This window comes from Balaenoptera borealis (genome assembly GCF_965194805.1).
Source record: "Balaenoptera borealis genome assembly, chromosome: 13".
NCBI classification, from domain to species: domain Eukaryota; kingdom Metazoa; phylum Chordata; class Mammalia; order Artiodactyla; family Balaenopteridae; genus Balaenoptera; species Balaenoptera borealis.
The window spans coordinates 90501508-90521228 of record NC_138870.1 but is presented as its reverse complement, the minus strand read 5'-3'; the positions used below and the strand labels follow the sequence as shown (position 1 = coordinate 90521228).

Sequence of the window (19721 nt, the reverse complement as noted above, 5' to 3'; positions counted from 1 at the left end):
TTGAAAGTGCAAAACTGGTGTGATTGCAAACATCACAAAGGTTGGTTAACCAGTATACATGGCAGAAGTGGCAAAATTTTATTTTTGATTCCGGTCTTTAGAGATCTGAATTTAGGTTTTGTTTCATGATTGCTTACAGTAAATAAATTTCAGTTCCTAGAAAAGCTAGTTTCATCCTATTATACATAAATATACCATCACAGTCTAAACTAGGCATAGAATAATTAGAATCTAGAATTCTAGAATAACTAGAATAATTTTAATCTGCTGGGTATGATTATGAACTAGTATGGGGTATTAAGAATACAACGGTACATCCTAGAGTTCTGCCCACTTTGGCCATTCCGTCCTTCCACCCCTCCATACAGTGGCCCTATAAATACACCTTTTTGGACCCATAAGCTCCTATATACCATACCTAGCCTGAAAGCAACTGGTCTAAAATGAGCCAAATGTCATTACATACACATTTTTCAATTGATGTTTGGAATGATTTACAAACCACAGTAATCAGTTATGTTATACCACCTATTCAGTCAAGGGGCCTCCATGCTCAGAGGCATAAAAGAAACGGGTTAAAGTCAGAATTTAGAAATTTGGTTTCTTTTTGATAGAGGACCAAAGCTTATCTGAAAACTTTTTACAAACATGGCTAGACATACACCAAAAACCTGTGTGGCATGTACTTGATTCTATGAGTGTATTTTGTCTAAGTGTGTTAATTGCAGAAAGCCATTTCCAGTCCGTTAAATACATTTATTTTGACACAAAAAGGATTGTTGTGATATTAACTGTCTCTCATAGCCTGAATGTAAGCTCCATACAATTCTTAGTTTCAGATTCCACTAAAGGATTATAGGTTACCTTGGTGCATTAATCGGAATCCACTTACATTTTTGACAATGGGACGAGGGTCAACTGGATGAAGGGTAATTTCTCTGCTTTTGCCAATGCTAGCACTGTTTGTGAATAAGTGCATCATAAGAGAAGCAGACTGTGATCCTGAGAACACTGACTGGTGAGAAGTAATCAGCGGGTAGGGGACTAAGTCATCCTTTCAAATGCTGACTTTATAAACTTGACTAGATTGGTAAGAAGTTTTCTTTCCTCGAGCTTGTGGATCACTGCCCAGAACACAAAGGATTGTCTTGCTTGCAAAGTACTTTTCCACCACCCCTTCCATGGGGACCATTTTAATAAGTATTTTAAATTAACAAATGAAACATCCCACTACACTGTTGCACCTGAAAGAGGGAAGATGTAAGAGAAAAGCAGATGCAAATCTATCTGAAGAGGGAAGATGTGATGCTATGTGAGAAAAACATATTTATACTTATAATGAGCAATGTTTAAGAAACACAACAAGATCTCACAATGGTGACTATTCTGGCCACACTAACACACCATTCCTATTAATGATATAGGCCAGATCCAAAGGCTGAAGAAGATTCCAACCAGGGATGTTAAGGCCTAAGTACAGAATCTTTCTGACAGAGAGCCAAAACAATAATAATATCAAAATCATGGTCCTTGATTTAAACAAACAGTGCTTTCCTGAAATCTAATATCACTTCCATAATGTAACACATTTCTATTTCCTGTACTATTGGGAGAGACCCAGTGTGTTCTCGTATTTTTTCTGAGGTTCTTCTTGTTATAGTAGCGTTCTTGTGTTCGCTAGATATATGACCAATACCATTTTAGAAGTCATCTACCAAATAAAATCAACAACACACATTGAGATGCAATGATATCAACCACTCATGAGTACTCTAGAGTTTTCTATGTTAGTTGACTGTGTCCACATACCCTGGGACACAATGAATGCCTAATGTAATTTCTACCTTCATTTAAAAATATGAGACTCCTTAAATGGTATATTTTAATGTCTCAAATGGAGAGACAGAAAATATTAAACTGATATGGAAATATAGTTTATGGAATGGAAAAATCAAGAGCTAGCAAGAATAGTTTAGAATGATGACTTCTATAATTATGGAAAGATTAATGTATTATTTTTCTATCTTAGCTTCAAATACCTGATAGAGGTGCCCAACTTACAACATCTACATGGTGGCAGTCTTGAGAACTTACTGCTTAGAGCCGCTGCTAGCTTTTTTTCCCCCAAAGTCTTTTTCTTCTAGGACACACTCCTAGATCCTGTTGAGGCTGATAGCCCTGGCGATGCCACAAGTAACACCATCTACTCAGACCTGATTTGCCAAGAATACAGGCCATATAAGTCCTGTCTGATTAGGGAATGATCTTTTTCTTTTACCTTCTGACAACCTATTATTTTCATTTCAACAAAGCACAATCTATACTTTTAAAAAAAGAGCCTAATTTTGCAGATAATGATTTTTCTATCCCTGTTCAACTACTACATTATCCACATCACACTCTAGAAGACTGTGGATAGAAAACATAGCATATGTCAATATCATCATCAATAGGGAAGGGCATACCCTTTTAACATTCAGTAATGAAAACCAGAAAACTGAGCTCAAATAACTCCTAATAAGTGGAAACTAAGAAATTTACCTGGGATTGGAGTTGAGAGGGGGATGAAAAGGATGGGGAGTAGAAGAGTAGAGGTGGTTTGTTTCGGGATAAGAGACGATTAGTGTCTTTGACTTGTAAGCACTGACTCAGGGAAAACTTGATAGAGTCTCTGGTTTGCCTATCCAGTGTACTAATGCCTCTGTTAAAAGATGATTCCATAAGTGTTTGATTAAAATTTACCATAGAGCCAGTTTTCTTTCCTTTTGCTAGTAATGTGCCCTGTTGCTTTACTTTACTGACTCATAAGGGCTTTTCACAAGAGGAAATATCAGAATGTATGGAACCTACATTTAGATTTCTGAGAAAGACTGAAGTATCAAATAACCAACTTAAATACTTGGTCTTGGTTATACCTTATAAAATCTCAACTTATGGAAAGGAGAGCACAAAATAAGCAACAATATCCTTTAAATATATGACGGTAGACATCTAAAAACGCTACCTCTCTTAATACTTAGGAGAGGGTAATGAGCACATGCAGCAGAACATTTCTTGCAATGTTATCCTTCCTCGATCACTTGAAGTCACCCTCTAAGGCACTAGCTATGAAACTGCCTCTAAAACTATTAAACAGAAAGCTTCCAAATCCACAAAGGAAGAGAAATACTTGGAAAATGAAAGCCAAAGGAAGTGAAAGGCAAATAACCAATTCAAAGGCAGACATAGTTAGGTGAAAAGAAACATGATACTATACTTTGGTTTTGCATTTTTGTATTCTTCAGTGTCTGTGTCCTCGTCCTCTGAGTACCAATTATCTCCTCTTCCTCCAGCCAAGAGGCCCCTGGCCGCCAACAGTCCTGCAGCGTTCCCATAGCCAGTGTATTTCAGCAGGCTATCCACTGCAAAAACAGAATAGGCTTTTAGACAGGAATCCCTGAGTCCTCACTATCATCACCAACTACTCACCAACACAGGGAGGCTAGAGATATATGCCATGGTAGTAAATCTTAAAATTGAGAGGTTTTCAAAGTGTGGTAGTAGTAATCCTACATGCTCTGAGGACCAAAAACCTTTTTTCAGGTATCAGAAATTCAAATGAAGCTGTTTTGAATATACTTTGTGGCAGGAGTGGGGCTTCTGTGACCGCCAGGCCATTGGTAAGGGTGGTGTTTTTAAGTTTTTGATCACAAATTTGATTTCTTTATTCAGTTTCAGAAAAATGATGATTAGAAAGTTAATGAAAGCCAGATTGACATTTTACCAATATAGCACATAATGTGAATCTTTCCTATTCCTTTTATAGGAATTGGAGGGAAAGAGATTAAGAAATAAGAAAATCTAAGGATATTAGCAAATAGGATAGGCTAAGTTACTCCTTTTTCAAAGAAGTCAGCAACAATATGTAAGCACATTATACCCACTGAAAGGTAGGCCAGGAATTGCTGGACCTTAATAATGGTTCTACCACTTACTAGCAGGCTCTTTACTCCAATTTTCAGATACAGACAATTGGAATAATATCTACCTCACTGGTTAATACATGCAAGGTGCTTAGGAAAGTATCTGGTACAAACTAAACGTGTTCTTTTCCCCTAGTAATATGTAAAATGATTATTTTATTTTTTAAAGATTTATTTATTATTTATTTTTGGCTGCGTGGGTCTTAGTTGCGGCACGCGGGATCTTCGTTGAGGCATGTGGGATCTTGCAGCACGCGGGCTTCTCTCTAGTTGTGGCATGTGGGTTTTCTCTTCTCTAGTTGTGGCGCACAGGCTCCACGGCGCATCGGCTCTGTAGTTGTGGCACGCGGGTTCCAGGGCACGTGGGCTCTGTAATTTTGCGGCACGCAGCCTCTAGTTTAGGCACGTGAGCTCAGTAGTTGTGACACATGGGCTTAGTTGCCCTGCGGCATGTGGGATCTTAGTTCCCTGACCAGGGATTGAACCCGCGTCCTCTGCCTTGTAAGGCAGATTCTTTACCACTGGACCACCAGGAAGTCCCTAAAATGATCATTTTAGACTTATCTTAACAACAAGAAAAAAAAAGCCCAGTGAAGCACTTGGTGCAGGTCCTGTGTAAGTATTAACTTGTCATCAGTTCATCAATGTAAGGGGAACCCTGAATTGTAGGAATTTTTTTGATTTCTAAGTACCTTTAAGGAAAATACTAAGGAATATTTAGCAGCTTTATTTAGAAACTCTTTTCTTCAGGTACAGTTTCAAGGTGAACACTAGAATATTCAATCAAAACATAAAAAATGGCAAAATTTACTTAAGGCTTTCAATAAAATGTCATTCTAAAGACAACTGTAGGAAACAAAACATAACACTACGTATTTTATCCACGTATAAAGTCTTAGTAAAATCTACATCTGAAATACTACTGTAATTCATATAACTTACCTCAAAAAAGACAAAATAAAGCTGGAGAAGATTCAGAAGAGGGCAATTAAAATGACTTTGGGGACCTGAAAGGGGCAGTGGATAAGGAACTAAGTGGTTAAGGAAAAGGGATATACATAATGAGTATGAAACCATGAAGGGCATGGATAGGATGTAGGATAAATAGTCCAGGATAGAGTTGTTCATTAAATTTTCAAATACTTGAACGAGAGGGTACCTCCCTTGACACTGAAAATAGGTAATTTGGGGGCAAATAAAAGGAAGTCTTGCTTTCAAAGGACACAGCAAATGTGAAATTTGTGCAAAAGGAAATACAGATTAATAATATAAGTAGATTAAATAAAGTTTTACACTAGTCACTTTTAACTATTTTCTACATTAAAACCTACTGGTAACTGTGGTCTCTTTGGTAATAGTTCTCAATGGGTGCTGGGTAGAATCATATTAGAATTTAATGAGGGATCATGGTGGTGTAATCTGAAAACCCTCTGAATAAATCTGATATGCTCCCTCTTGCCTCCACAAGATGGAGTGATTTAGATAAATTAATGGATTCTTGATGGGTTATTAGGGGAAGTGAATATCCAGTGTATACAGATATTCTTAATATTCATGACCTTAACCACATGGTCAGACACAAAGTCACTGAGGCTGAAGGATCATATATCTGAACCCACATGACAATGATACTCTCACTAAGTTTTTGGATAAGGTTTATATTTTTTAACAAATACGATGTTTAGCAGTTCCAGAAAAGAAATATTCACTGAAAATGTGAAAGTCTAAACTGAGATGATATAAATAAATGGTTTAAATAAATATACTTAAAAAATAAAATAACAGTAAGAAAGACACAAAATGTAAATAACCACCTACAGTGGCCAAACATTAAAATAGCTTAAGAATACAGTTTATGAAAGGCCAAAATAGGTTAAAAAGAAGTCAACAGAGCACTAAATAACCTGCTTTCTTATGCAGAAAATCCTCCTGGAAGCTAGTCAATAGTAAAAATCTCTAGCACTTTTATGAAAATAGTGCTTACTGCTCATTCACTGGAACAAACATTCTGTGTCAACTCTGTGACAGCTTGGGTTACAAAGACTGTTTCAGACATACCTTGCTTTCAGAATAGTAGACAAGGCTACAGCCAATAGTTTAAAAATCAAATGAACATTTGCTAATGAGATAAAATACTTAAAAATGGGGGTTGGGGAAGAGGAGACAAATGGACTACAAAATCCACACAGTGAGAGGCATTTTCTTTGTGAAGTTCTGATTTATATTATTTGGTGGAGTGTTTTTAGTTACTTTTTAGTCTATTTTCATATATACTGTATAACATCCTGTTTGATATTGGGAACGTAGTAAGAGGAAAATAGACTGAATTTGGATGTTAAGATGAGTTGCTAAGGCAAACAAAAGATCTTCTGAGTGGTCCTTAAAAAAAAGAAACACACAAATGTATTTGTTCTTTGTCACAGTACTCATCCATGCAATTAGATGAAACTGCTGCAGAAATGAAACAAAACAGCATTCAGTCAGAAAGTTGCAAGAAATATTTCACCATTATTTTATCAAGATGCTAGAAGGCACTATGAACAGAGGAAAGCAACCACAGCAGCACACTGCAAAGTCAGAACTGCACTGGTAGTAACGGCATTATTGCTTATGTAGACGTGGGTTTTATCACACTCTCCTATGAAAACCAATAAAAGGGGTTTTGCTCTTTTACTACGGAGAAAGAACGGCAGAGCCAGATTCTACCCAGAAACGATTCCCCCTTCTCTGTTACACAGAGAAGGATTTACAGTCATTTTCCATTCAGTTAAATGCTGTGACTTTTTGAAATCCTATACTAGAAGCTTCCTCTGACTAGTCTTCCTACTTCCAGTCTCATATCCCTCCATTCCTGGTTCCACACAACTGCCTGTTATATCTTTGATATTCTTTTTTTTTAAATTTTATTTTATTTGGCCACGCTGCACAGCATGTGGGATCTTGTTTCCCCAACCAGGGACTGAACCCGTGTCCCCTGCATTGGGAGCACGGAGTTTTAACCACTGGACCACCAGGAAAGTCCTGCTGTTATACCTTTGTAAAGCAAAAAATACGATGTTACCACCTTCCTGGATAAAACCTCTAAAATCTCCCCGAAAGGCTAAAGCTCAAGTTCTAAAACAGGGCCTAAAGGAATCTTCATTTTGTCGCACCTGCCTTCTTTCCCAAACTCATCTCCTATTACTCCTGTGCATTGTGGGTTCCTCACACTTTGAACTAGTCTCTTTTCTGTACATACCAATGCTGCTTTCCACTCCTCTGTTCTCTTAGGTGAAGACTTTCTCTGACTTTCTCTACACCAACCAATCACTCTTCCAGGTTGCTGCAGTACCTGGCACATTCCTCTCATATGGTGCTTACCATAGTATCCTACAATTATTCCTTTGTATGGAGAAGTCCACAAGACACTGTATTCACCACACTGAATTCACAGACAGCACAAATATTTGGCCTTTCATTAAACATTTATGGGGTACCTACTATCTGTAAGATACTTTGTTGAAACACTGGGGATCCAAAGATGAAGACAAGATTTCTGACCTAAAGAAACTCAATGTCTACAATAAAAGTTTGATAAACAAAAAGTTACAACATAGCAAATGTCAAAAGTATTAACAGAGATAAGTAAAAATGGTACAAAGCAGAGAATGATGAACTCTACCTCAGATGATCTTCACACAGATGATGCTTAAGGTGATCTTCAAGAATACATAAAGCTCACTATGCTAACAAAGATGGGAGAGGCATTCCATGCAAAAGGAACAGCATCTGCAAAGCTATGGAGATATGCCAAGGAACAGTGCAGTATAATCATGCAAAAGTAAAGAATTTAGTATGATTAAGCAGAAAGTGCCGGGTAGGGAGTGGATTTAGGATACACTATAGAGGTAGGCCATGGAGGTAAAATTTAGATTTTACCATGTAGGTGACAGGGAGTCACTGAAAGTTTTATAAGGGGGAATGACAATATTATATATGTATTTTAGAACAGTCCTTTTCTTAGCCCTGTGTAAGACAGAATGAAGAAAACCTGACCAGAAACAGAGGGATAGGATTATTTTAGTAGTTTATTAAGAGAGACACAGATTTGGAAATCCCCCCAAAGCAGGCTGAAGCAGAAGCCAAGTGAGAGGAAGAGACGGCTCAGGAAGCAATGCAAAGTGAAGATGGGGCCAGAGAGAGCTTTACGGAATGCTAGCAAGTCGATGTGGACAAAGATACGAGTTAGCAACTCAGACTGAAAAGAATGAACAGAGAGGTAGGTCAAAGGAAATCTAAGGGTGTGTTGTAGCACAGAAAAAATGACAGTGGTCAATAGTGTCAACTGTTAAGAGAGATGTCATATGATAAAGACTAAAAAATACACATTCCTTTTGAAAATTAGTTAATTTGTGACCTTCCTGAAAGCATTTTCAGTGGCATCTGGGGAGTGGGGAATGGTGGAAAAGCGTTGCTTGCAGCAAGTTGAAGCCTGAGTGGGTAATGAAGATACTGAAAAGAACAAATCAGTCTTTCAAGATGTTAACATGTGAAGGACAGTGACATGAAGATGTATATAGATTGAGGAAAACATAGGGAGAGTCGACAAACAAAAGAACAGAAGGTAACAACTGATGAAGCAAGTCTTCTGAGAAGACAGGAAGGGAAAAGATCATCAGGAGAGGGAGACTGCTTAGCTCCAAGCTAAAGAGACACCTATTCCTCTGAGACTGAAATAAATGAGACAAAAGTAAGTGTATAACAGTGTGGGGCTATGTGCTGAGAGAGTTCAAGCCTTATTTATCTCTGCAACTCAGCTCCTTCCCTACCACAATGCCTAGCACACACTGGGAATTAATAAATGTGTTAAAAGGTAGGGGCTGGGGAGGAGGGGAGTACCCCACAAAGGCAGGGGGTTGTTTTACAAATTATTTTCTTTTATTAAACTATGTAAGGCTTGTCTTTAGGACCCCTTATAAAGTACACAATTTGCAGGGCAGGTTATAAAAATTTAGTTTTGTCAGCACTCAACAAAACAAGTCAGTAGCACGAGCACAAGTTAACCTGTGGGTCGCTATCAGTTGGAGATGTAGTTTAGCCTGGCACAGATGGCACTTGGACGGCTTTTTCTGTGCCAAGTCTTCCATAAAATTTTGGTCTTTGTATCTTGCCCCATTTCAATTTTCCTTTTTAATCTTGTCTCTGTGTTCCTAACCCAATTTGATTGCTGTTTGCTGTCTCTGCTTAGTGGTCTGAACTTTGTGCCTTGGTCATGGTACCTTAACTTTCAAACTCAGCTTTGAACATCTTTAAGAGGAAAGTTCAGTCACTCTGATAAATTATCTTAAATTTATTTCATTTTGATATAATCTGCCTCCAAACCCAACCCAAACTCTAAAATCTGATGACTTATGAGTTGAATATGGACTACAAAATTTTTTGGCGGGTGGGGGGCAGAACGTTTTAAATTAGAATTAGTTGACAGCATTTAAAAACTCTCCTGAAAAATCTGGGTGGTTTGGTAACACTGGCCACATGCTCCTTCATGGTAACAATCAGCTGGAGCTAAATAGCAGCAAGGTCCCTTTTCCAGTCTCCCACATTCCCCTGTTCCTCCACTCCCAACCCACAATCTCCCCAACAATTAGCTAAGTGTCAGTTTTCATTTATCATCTTACGTTCCGTTCATTTGACTTACTTTATTACCAGCCTGGCACTTTGTAGGCATCTGAGTTTGTAATCCTTGATAAAGAAAGTAAATAATATGAGGGCAGAGACCTTGCTTATCTTGTATACCTTTGTATTCCCAGGGTCTAGCTCAAAAAGTATTTGTTGAATAAGCAAGCTTTTATTTCAGAAGAATACTTTTACTATTAAATCAAACTAAAAGGAAAAGCAGACGAATATATATAGAATTGTTAAAGATCAAATGAAAAAGATACAATTTTGCTAATATGGGTTTGGGGCTCAAAGTTAGGACTATGACACCGCAAATACTGGGTCCCAGGGGGAACAAAGCTAACCATTTCAAATTAAAAACAATTAACAGATTCATTTATCAATGTATATACCATATTTGTTACGACACCAACTCATCAGTAAGGTGATTGATTATATTTATATATATAATTTATGTATTTAGATATATAAAATTATTTAGATATATATTTAGATATGTAGTTTATGTATTTAGGTATGTAATATATATTTAGATATGTAATTACGGAAGAAATAAACTTCATTTTTCCCCTCTTAAAAACTTTACATGTACACAAGAAATGCATGCTCATTGTAGAAAAATTATACAATACAGAGAACTAAAAAAAGTCACCAGTCATTCTACCACTTAGAGGTAACAATGGATAAGATTTTGATGTATTTATATTTTGATAAATACTTTTTAATGAATAGATACACATGTGTGGTTTAGATTTACATGTATATATGTGTGTGTGTGTATATGATCATACTTTAAATACAGCTAATTTCTGATCTCAGTAAAATCGATTTAATTCAGCCAGTATTTGCAGACTACTATATGCAAGGCACTATTCCAGTCAATTTCAAGATGTAGTATCTTTTTTCAGTCATAAAATAACTGAATTGTTTAAAAGAGCAGATGTTAAATAAACTAGTCTATGAGAACAGTTGAAGATAATTACAGTTGACCCTTGAACAACACAGGGGTTAGGGGTGATGGCCCTCCATGCAGTTGAATATCCTCCTATAACTTTACAGTTGGCCCTCCATATTTGCTGTTCCACATCCGTGGGTTCAACTGACTATGGATTGCGTAGTACTGTAGTACATATTTATCAAAAAAGAATCTGCATATAAGTGGACCTGGGCAGTTCAAACCCATGTTGTTCAAGGGTCAATTGTATTATGAGAGGAAATATGGCAGAATGGAAAGACAGCTCAACTGCATGAGCTTGGATAAGACCCTAGCCTCATTTATGACACTGAAATAATAATAATGTTTACCTTAGAGAGTCCTTATGAGAATTAAATGAGATTATGGCATAGAATGTTTGGCACATGAATACATAATAGTTGTGTTTATTATCATTGTAATGATATTGATCAAATTATGTTGCTAATATACCATCTTAACAGTAACTGAAGTGGTTGTACCAATTAGTCAGAAATGAAGTTTAAGAATTCAATGAATGCAACTGAATAACAAAAAACCCCAAATAATACGATTAAAAATTAGGCAAAGGACCTGAATAGACACTTTTCCAAAGGCATACAGATGGCCAACAGGTACATGAAAAGGTGCTCAATGTCAATAATCATCAGGGAAATGCAAGTCAAAACCACAATGAGAGATCACCTCACACCTATTAGGATGGCTTTTATCAAAAAACAAGAGATAACAAGTGCTGGCAAGGATGTGGCAAAGATGGAACCCTTGTGCACTGTTAGTGGGAATGTAAATTGGTGCAGCTACTATGGAAAACACTACGGAGGTTACTAAAAAAATTAAATATAGAACTACAATATAATCCAGCATCCCACTTCTGGGTATATATCCAAAGGAAATGAAATCAGAATCCCTATGAGATATCTCAACTCTCATGTTCATTGCAGCATTACTCACAATAGCCAAGATATGGAAACAAGCTAAGTGCCTATCAACAGATGAATAGATAAAGGAGGTGTGTGTGTGTGTATATGCATGCACGTGTGTGCACGCACGCACACACACACACACACACACACACAGTTGACCCTTAAGGAATGCTAGGGTTAGGGACGTCTACCCTTTATGCAGTCAAAAATCTGTGTATAATTTGATAGTCTGATCTCTGATTCTGTGGCTCCACATCCACAGATCCAACTAACTGTGGGTCCAACCTACCATGGATCATGCAGTACTGCAGTGTGTATTTACTGAAAAATATCCATATCTAAGTGAACCCGAGCAGTTCAAACTTGTGTTGGTCAAGGGTCAACTGTATGTAAAATCAATATTATTCAGCCATGACAAAGGAAATCCTACTATTTACAACAACATGGATGAACCTAGAGAACATTATGCTAAGTGAATAAGCCAGACAAAGGCAAATACTGTAGATCTCACTTATATGTAGAATCTGAAAAAAAAAATCAAACTCATAGAAACAGAGAGTAGAACAGTGGTTACCAGGGAACAGAGGGTAGAGAAACAGGGAGATCTGGTCAAAGGGTACAAGTTATAAGATGAATAAGTTCAGTTATAAGATTAATAAGTTCTGGGGATCTAATATACAGCATGATGACTATAGTTAATAATACTTTATAATACACTTGAAATTTGCTAAGAGAGTAAATATTAAGTGTTCTCACACCACACACACACACACACACACACACGTAACTATGTGAGGTGGTGAATGTGTTAATTAACCTGACTGTGGTAATCATTTCACAATGTATATGTGTATCAAATCATCATGTTGTATACTTTAAATATATATAATTTTATTTGTCAATCATACCTCAATAAAGCTGGCAGGGGAGAAAAGAATTCAACTGACTGAAGATTTTGAGAGACGTGAGTGAAGTTTTTCACTTCTAAGTTATCTCTCTCACAAAACTAGGGTACTTAAAAAAGTGTAATATAAAATCTGCTTAGTTGGGACTTTTACACTAGTACTTTTATAAACTAGGAGATGCAGAAAGAAATAGTAAGAATATCTGAATAACTTGGTTAAAGTTCCTTGTTTGGAGAGCTTTTGTAGAGCAAAATAATCCATATAATTTAAGGAAATATTTTAAATTGTTAGATGTATCTCAGAAGACAATCACTTTATACATACTTGTAAAATAGTATTTATTATAGTATAGTTACTTTTTAGTTTCTCTCTACTTCTGTCTTACCCTCATCTCAAGGGTAAGAGGTTTATCTTATGCATTTATTGATTAAAGAACTTAATGAAGAAACCAAAACTCCTATAGCTTTAATTCCAAGAGGAATTAAAAAGTGGAACTAACCCAGGCCTTTGCCTGGTTATCAAAATATTAGCACCTGAATTACTTAAGCAGATTTTTCAGAATGGCTCCAGGTCCTGACTCATCAAGATTAAGAAGCCTGGGTTAAGGAGACAGAAGGCAAAGTTTAAACATGAGCGTGTTTGGTAGTGTATCTGCCTGCATGTCTCAATGAATTCAGAAGCATGTAGAAAATGCTTTTAAATTATTAATTTTTATTATCTGCTCAAGGCCTCTAATGGAACAGATAGAGAATAAGCTCTGAAAAGAGTGGAATGAGATGGCCACTAATAACAGAAACATTTCTCAAATTCCCTCAGAAAGATGAAAAAGTAGAGGGCAAAGAGAGTTTAACCTACCTCTCTCTTTGCAAAGGACAAAAAGGAATTCAGCAGCAATTTGCTTGACTCCCAGGTCAACGTGTGTCATGAGGCGCACCAGCTTATTTCTCACAGTTGAGCCAACTTCAGGTCGATTTGTCACATCCCTCAGTGGTGGTAAAACCTAATGGCACAAATGCAAAACCATCATCAATCGTTTAAGTATTAGAGTAAGCGAGAATGGTACCAACCGAGCTTAGTTTTGTAAGAGTAGAAAAAACATTAAAAAATAAATAGGTTTACTTCCAAATAGAATAAAGCTAAACAAAAAACAAACCTCAAATAATTTCATGCCTGTAATGAAATTTCATTTGAAGTGAAACATCTCTTCACTGTACCACCATGATATATTCAAACCCATTCCTGAGTTTTTACTCATCTCAGCACCTGGAATGCCCCTGCTGCCTCTATCAAAATCCATGTTAAAGTCTGGGTCAAATTTCTCTTTCTTCCTTAATACCCTGACTCATATTGATTTTTCCCTTCTTTTAATTCCTGCAGCATTTTCATTATTTACTAAAAAAACCCAAAAACCCTGTACATATGTTTTCTAGTTGTTTTCTTTTATAATAAAATGGTTATTAATTATTGAGTACTTCCTATGTGCTAGTTGCTGTAATAGATGATATGCATACATTCTCTATAATCAACCCTCACAGGAACCTTGCAAAGGAGGCAGTAACATCACTATCATCCCTATTTTATAGACTGATCCTCAGAGGGATTACATAACTTGCTTGGTTTATCTGTTTGTTTGCTCACTCACTCACCCATCCATGCATCCACCCAGACCCCTCCTCTTTTGGTTCTCCACACTGGTTGCTTCATCTTAGCCTCTGTGCCAGTTCTCTTTTATCCTTTTGTTTTTAAGTGCTGGAATATTCAAGGGTTAAGTTCTTGGGAAACATTTCTTTACTATTTTCACTCTCTATTGGTGATCTCATCCAGTTTTACGGCTTTGTATGGTCTCTATTTACTGATAACTCCCTAAAGTATACGTCTATCTTGATTTCTTCCATGACCTCCAGACTTTTATAGGCTTCTCAAATTTAGCATGTCCTAAGCAGAATATTGAAGCGCCCAACAAAGCTGTTCCTTCTACAGTTTTCCATCTCATTAAATAGCAAGTCTGTTCTTCCAACTATTTACTGCAAACACCTTGGAAACAGCCTTGATTCCTCTCTTTCACATCCCACATCCAATCCATCAGCAAATTATTCTGGCTCTACCTTTGAATTATATCCATAACCCAACCACTTCTCACTATCTCCTCTAGTATTACCAAATTCAAGCTACCAATATTTCTCATCTGAACTATTACCACAGTCTCCTAAGTCATCCCTGCTTCCATCCTGGTCCTTCTATGATCTATTCTCTACATAGCAGCTAGGATGATCCTTTGAAAGTCAGATCATGTCATTCCTCTTCTCAAAGTCCTCCAGTTCCCATGGCTTCTCATCTCACTCATAGTAAAAGACGAGGTCCTTCCAAATTCCGTAGGTTTCACATAATGTGGCTTCCTGCTACTTTTCTGACTTAATTTCTATTATATTCCTTGCTTACACTGCTATAGTCTCACAAACCTCCATGGAACTCCTTATACTCACCGAGCACTTTCCTACCTCATGGTCTTTGCATTAGCTGCTCCCTCTGCCCAGAAACTCTTTTTCTGGAAACTGGCTTGGCTCATTCCCTTACTTTCTTCAGGTCTCTGTTCAAATGTCATTTATAGGAAGACATTCCCTGACCACCCTATATAATTAACCTTCAGCATTCTCTTTTTTTATCCCCCTCCCTCTGCTTTAATCTTCCTCATAGCACTTATCACCACCTAACACAGTATATATTTCTTTCTTTATTGTCTGCCTTTTTCCACAAGTCAGTTCCATGGGGGCAGGGATTTCTTTCTGTTTTGTGTACCGCTCTCAGTGCCCGGCATATTACAGGTTTCAATAAATATTTGATGATTGAAGGAAGAATGAATTAATTCAAGTAACTTTTTAAAAGTGCCTTCTATAAGCTAGGCACTATGCTAGGAAATGAAGATAGACACAAAGTCAAATTATAATTTACTATACCAGACTCTTTATGTGTATGTATATTATTTTTTATTTAATCCATTCAGCTGACTTCCTTCCTTCCTTATCTCTTTCTATACTGAGTGCCTACCATGTATCAGGAGGTACTGGAGGCCCTGGAGATACAGCTGGGAAAAAAACCCAGAAACTAAATCTCAGAAAAACTGAGTAATCTGCCCAAAGTGTTTATAGAATCCATGTTTCAATATCTCTGGTAGGATAGAACAAAATTCTCTTTGTGCCCGGTAGGCACAAAGTAATTGCACAATAAATTCTTATTATTTGATTCAGCCAACCATACTGAGTTTATCTCCCATTTCTAGAGGAATGAGACATGTAACAAATGATTTCATGTGGTATGTACCTACAGTTCCAGAGTATAGTATCTATTAGTAAAGGTTATCGCACAAAAATTCTCTTAGGTATGTTTTGGGTTCCTTAAGTTTTTGAAGTGAAATTTTGTAGTTTTTATTGTTACATATCATGCCCAAACTGCATATGTATGGAGCATTTCTATTTCCCCCCAAATACTACCCTCCATTAAATTTTTTCTTTTCTTTGAGAAATCTTGTCCAGTTCCTCTTTCAAATCCATAGAATCTTCATCTCTTCTATTAGCCTCTCCAGATGAATCCAACCTGAATCAGTAATTTCTACCATCTGTTCTCTTTCTACCTGCCCAAATACTGAATACTCAAGACCAATTTACTTTGGGTACGCACAAGTTGGATTTAATCAGGTATTAACTATGGGGCACAATAATTAATTAGCCATGGTTCCATTTACACTATTATCAAAGTTAATCATCTGTTACTTTAAGTTCTGCCCTTCTTGATCCTCATAGTCTATAGTGCATCTTCCTCAGAAGGAAAGTTGATTTCTGTATTGTGCCTTGTATCTTTCTTTAGTTGTCTTTTACTTGTCATGTCTCCTTCTTTATCTGTACTGTAGTATTTCTTTGAGGATAAGGAGTGGGTCTCACAATCTTTTGTATCTACATAATGTATAGTCCAAGACCCTCATATAAATAATCTATTTAACAAACAGATTTTGGGGGGGCTATCCTGGTTAGAGATGGCAAAATCTAAACAGTTTAGTTGAACGTGGATCTCCTCTGTGAAAAAGCTAAAATATAGAACACAAAGTATTTTCATTTATTATTCTCCACCAAGTCCTCCTAGTCATGATAGAATGTCTTAAAATAATCAAACTTGGAAATGACCTTAATTCATCAATTAACTAATTTATTTTGCTTAAATGATTATTCATGCTTTGATGGTAGCTAGTCTTCCAATAGACTATAAATTCTTCAAAGATAAGAGTCCCTACTTTCTAATTTCTCCTTATCAGCAATATCTATTAATGTGCTCTACACACAGTAAAGTGCTTATTAAATCTTGACCATAAACATATGGGGGAAAATGAACCTAGTTAATTTATTAAGAGAAATTCTATATGGCAATAAATGAACAATGAGGTGAATGGTGGTACCATGTAGTGAATGAGGAAAGAAGGGGAAGACAGAGGGTGGGGAGGGATGGGAAATCAAGAGATTAGTTTGGGATACGTTAAACTTAAGATACCTACTACACATCCAAGGGGAGGAGATGAGTAGGCAGTATGTTATGTAAGTCTGGAGCTTAGGGGACAGGTCAAGAGTAGAGATAGAAATTTGCGAGTCATCAGTGAATAGATGACTTTCAAAACCATGACTGTTGAATGAGACCAACAAGAGAGTAGAAATGGAGACAAAGATAATATTGCCTTGGGGAGCTCAAACACTGCAAAGAAGAAGTTCCCTGTTGTGTCCTAGACACCAAGTGAAGAAGGTACTTCAAGTAGGAGAGAATACTTAATTACATCAAAATGTTACGGGGGAATAAAAAAAAGATTTGAGAACTATTAGATTTCGCAATATCGGGTTGATGATGTTTGACAAACACCTTTGTAGTAGAATGAAAAGCATGAAAACCTAATTACAGTGGGTTCGGAAGAGAATCAAAATTAGTAAAAAGAAGAGAGCGGGTGAGCACAGAAAACTGTCCTGAGGAACACTGCATAAAGAAGAGAAGAGAAATGGAGAGGCAGCTTGAGAAGTGGGATTAAGGGAAGGTTTTTCTGCTTTTAAGATGGAAGATGTGTTTGGGTGCAGACAAAAATGATCCAGTACATTAAAAAAAAAAAAAAAGATTAATGTAAGAAGAAAGAGAGGGAGTAAATACAGGAGCAAAGTTCTTGAGGTGAGAGGGAAAGGTATCCAGGATACGAGTGCAGAGGCTGGCCACAGAAGGAAGCAGGGACAATTCATCCCTTGTGATAGAGGGGGGAGACAAAGGACATGGGGGTACAGATAGATGCAGACAGACAGCAGATGCAGAGGCAGAAAGATGACTTCTTACCATGAACTCCAACTACTACCATCTTACTCCGAACCTTCATCATCAGCTCTCTTTTGGGCTGGTCTCCTCACATCTACTCACACTCCTTTAGTCTATCTTATATATAGTAGCCAGAATATCTTTAAATATAAATGAGGTCACATCACGTCCCTTCTCAGAACAGTCCAATGCTCTCCCTTCTCACTTAGAAGAAAATCAAAAGTCCTATACAACCTTACGTTATTTGGTTCTTGCTTACCTCTTTTACTTCATCTACCACTCTCCCCCTCGCACAATGTTCTCTAGCCTTCTTGCTTTTCCTTAAGCATACCAAAGCATCCTCTCATCCAGGGACTTTGAAGTCGTTCTGTCTGGTACACTCCTCTTCTAGAATATTCACAGAACTATTCTCAGAGAATATCCTCTTCCAGATATTCTCAAAGATCCTTTCCTTACTTATCCAAGTTTCTGCTCAAATGTCATTTCCTCAGAGAGGCTCTTCCTTATTCCCTTAAGTTTTCCCTTCCCCTGTATCTTTCTTCTGAACACTTATCACCACTTGCCATTGTATCATACATTTATTTGTTTACTTTTTGTCCCCCTACAATAAGGGAAACTCCACAAAGCAAAGACTTCATGTGTATTTCAATGCTTAGAATACAGCACACAGATCTCAATAAACATTTGTTGAGTAAATGAATGAATGAGTCAAAAAAATAGACAGGGTCACTTATTTGTGGATTAGGAAGATTTCAAAGATTTAACACTAACTTTTTTGAGTTTCTGATATTCTGAAAGAAAACGACTGCGAAAGAATTCGACTCATTAATTTTATGTTAAAAAACACATATAAGATTAACTTTGAGATGTTAATATGCATTAAACAGTTACCTGATCTTTGAGAAATTTTCTGATGTTTCGATGGGCTCGGGAACATTCTGTTAATAAGCTGAGAACTGGAGTTAGACCCTCTCTATAGCTGCTTCCCTACAAAGAAAACCATACATGCTGCATTAGTTTACTTTCTAACAGTTTACTTTTCTTCATATAACTGAGTATATTAATACTCTTTTTTTTGAGAGGGAGACACTTTATGTTACCAAAGCTGTACACAAACTATTTTAAAAATTATTTTCCTAAAAATATTTCCATTTCATTAGTTATCTTCATGTTTACTAATGCCCATTTTTATCCTTCCTGGATTTTTCTACATTTTGTAGGGCCCTCACTGGCTCAGCAAATGGGCTTAAACAAGGCGAAGGTTTTGATGACCAACCCATCCTAGCTTGCTGCCTTTTAATATAGATACTCGACAAAGCAAGTGACAGAAAAGAGAAAATAAGCAGCTTACAACAAATGGAAAGTTGACAATTTTCTTTTAAAGATGTCTTTTAGGTGTTATGGAAAGTAGTTATCATCAAGTTTTGGGGGGAGATAATTTTTACTTCTAGAACTTACAAAATACCTACATAGAAAAGTAATTACTTTTTCCTTTGTTTTCAGGCACTAGTCACAATTTTGGTGTCGCATCAACACAATTTTCAGCTTTAAACAAATAAATTCACTTGGTTTCAGCAATTTATCATTTACTACAGTAAAATGCTTTCCGGAGTATAAATAATTATTCAAGATGTCAGCTATAAAAAAAAAGCTTAGATTCAAAAATCACATCCTGTGATGTCTGTAATGTGTGTACAATTACATTCTTTAGAAGCATCTTCTCAATTTTATCAGTCTTACCTTGTCTATTCTCTTCTCCATAAAACTGAGTAAAACATGAATGGCCTCCATATTCATACCATTGTATACCATGGTATTATTTTTCAAAACTGTTTCTTTCTCAGCTGTTTTATCACTGGGCAGTTCATCTAGTGTCGTTGCTTCTGGGGCTGTTTCTTCATGGGTTAATGGACAAATGAGAACATCCAAACAAGAGACCGGAACATTGCTTAAAAGGTTGACTGCATTG

The 19721-nt window shown here is 36.8% G+C and overlaps 1 protein-coding gene across 10 annotated transcripts in view; it reads right to left on the bottom strand.

Moving 5' to 3' along the window:
* The window catches only part of RIC8B (RIC8 guanine nucleotide exchange factor B), a 140802-nt gene that overhangs the window by 52652 nt on the left and 68429 nt on the right, over positions 1-19721 (bottom strand). For 9 of the 10 annotated variants that reach the window (XR_014233210.1, XR_014233211.1, XR_014233212.1 and 6 more), the window contains exons 5-8: positions 19493-19721; positions 18644-18739; positions 13277-13421; positions 3257-3401 (exon numbers count right to left, since the gene is read on the bottom strand). Coding sequence is in view for 3 of the 10 variants with exons in the window: in XM_082349911.1 (XP_082206037.1) it covers positions 3257-3401; positions 13277-13421; positions 18644-18739; positions 19493-19721 (615 nt within the window). In the remaining 7 variants the exon portion in view is untranslated. The remainder of the gene's footprint in view (positions 1-3256; positions 3402-13276; positions 13422-18643; positions 18740-19492) is intronic. The other variant, XM_082349912.1, reaches the window with a different exon arrangement.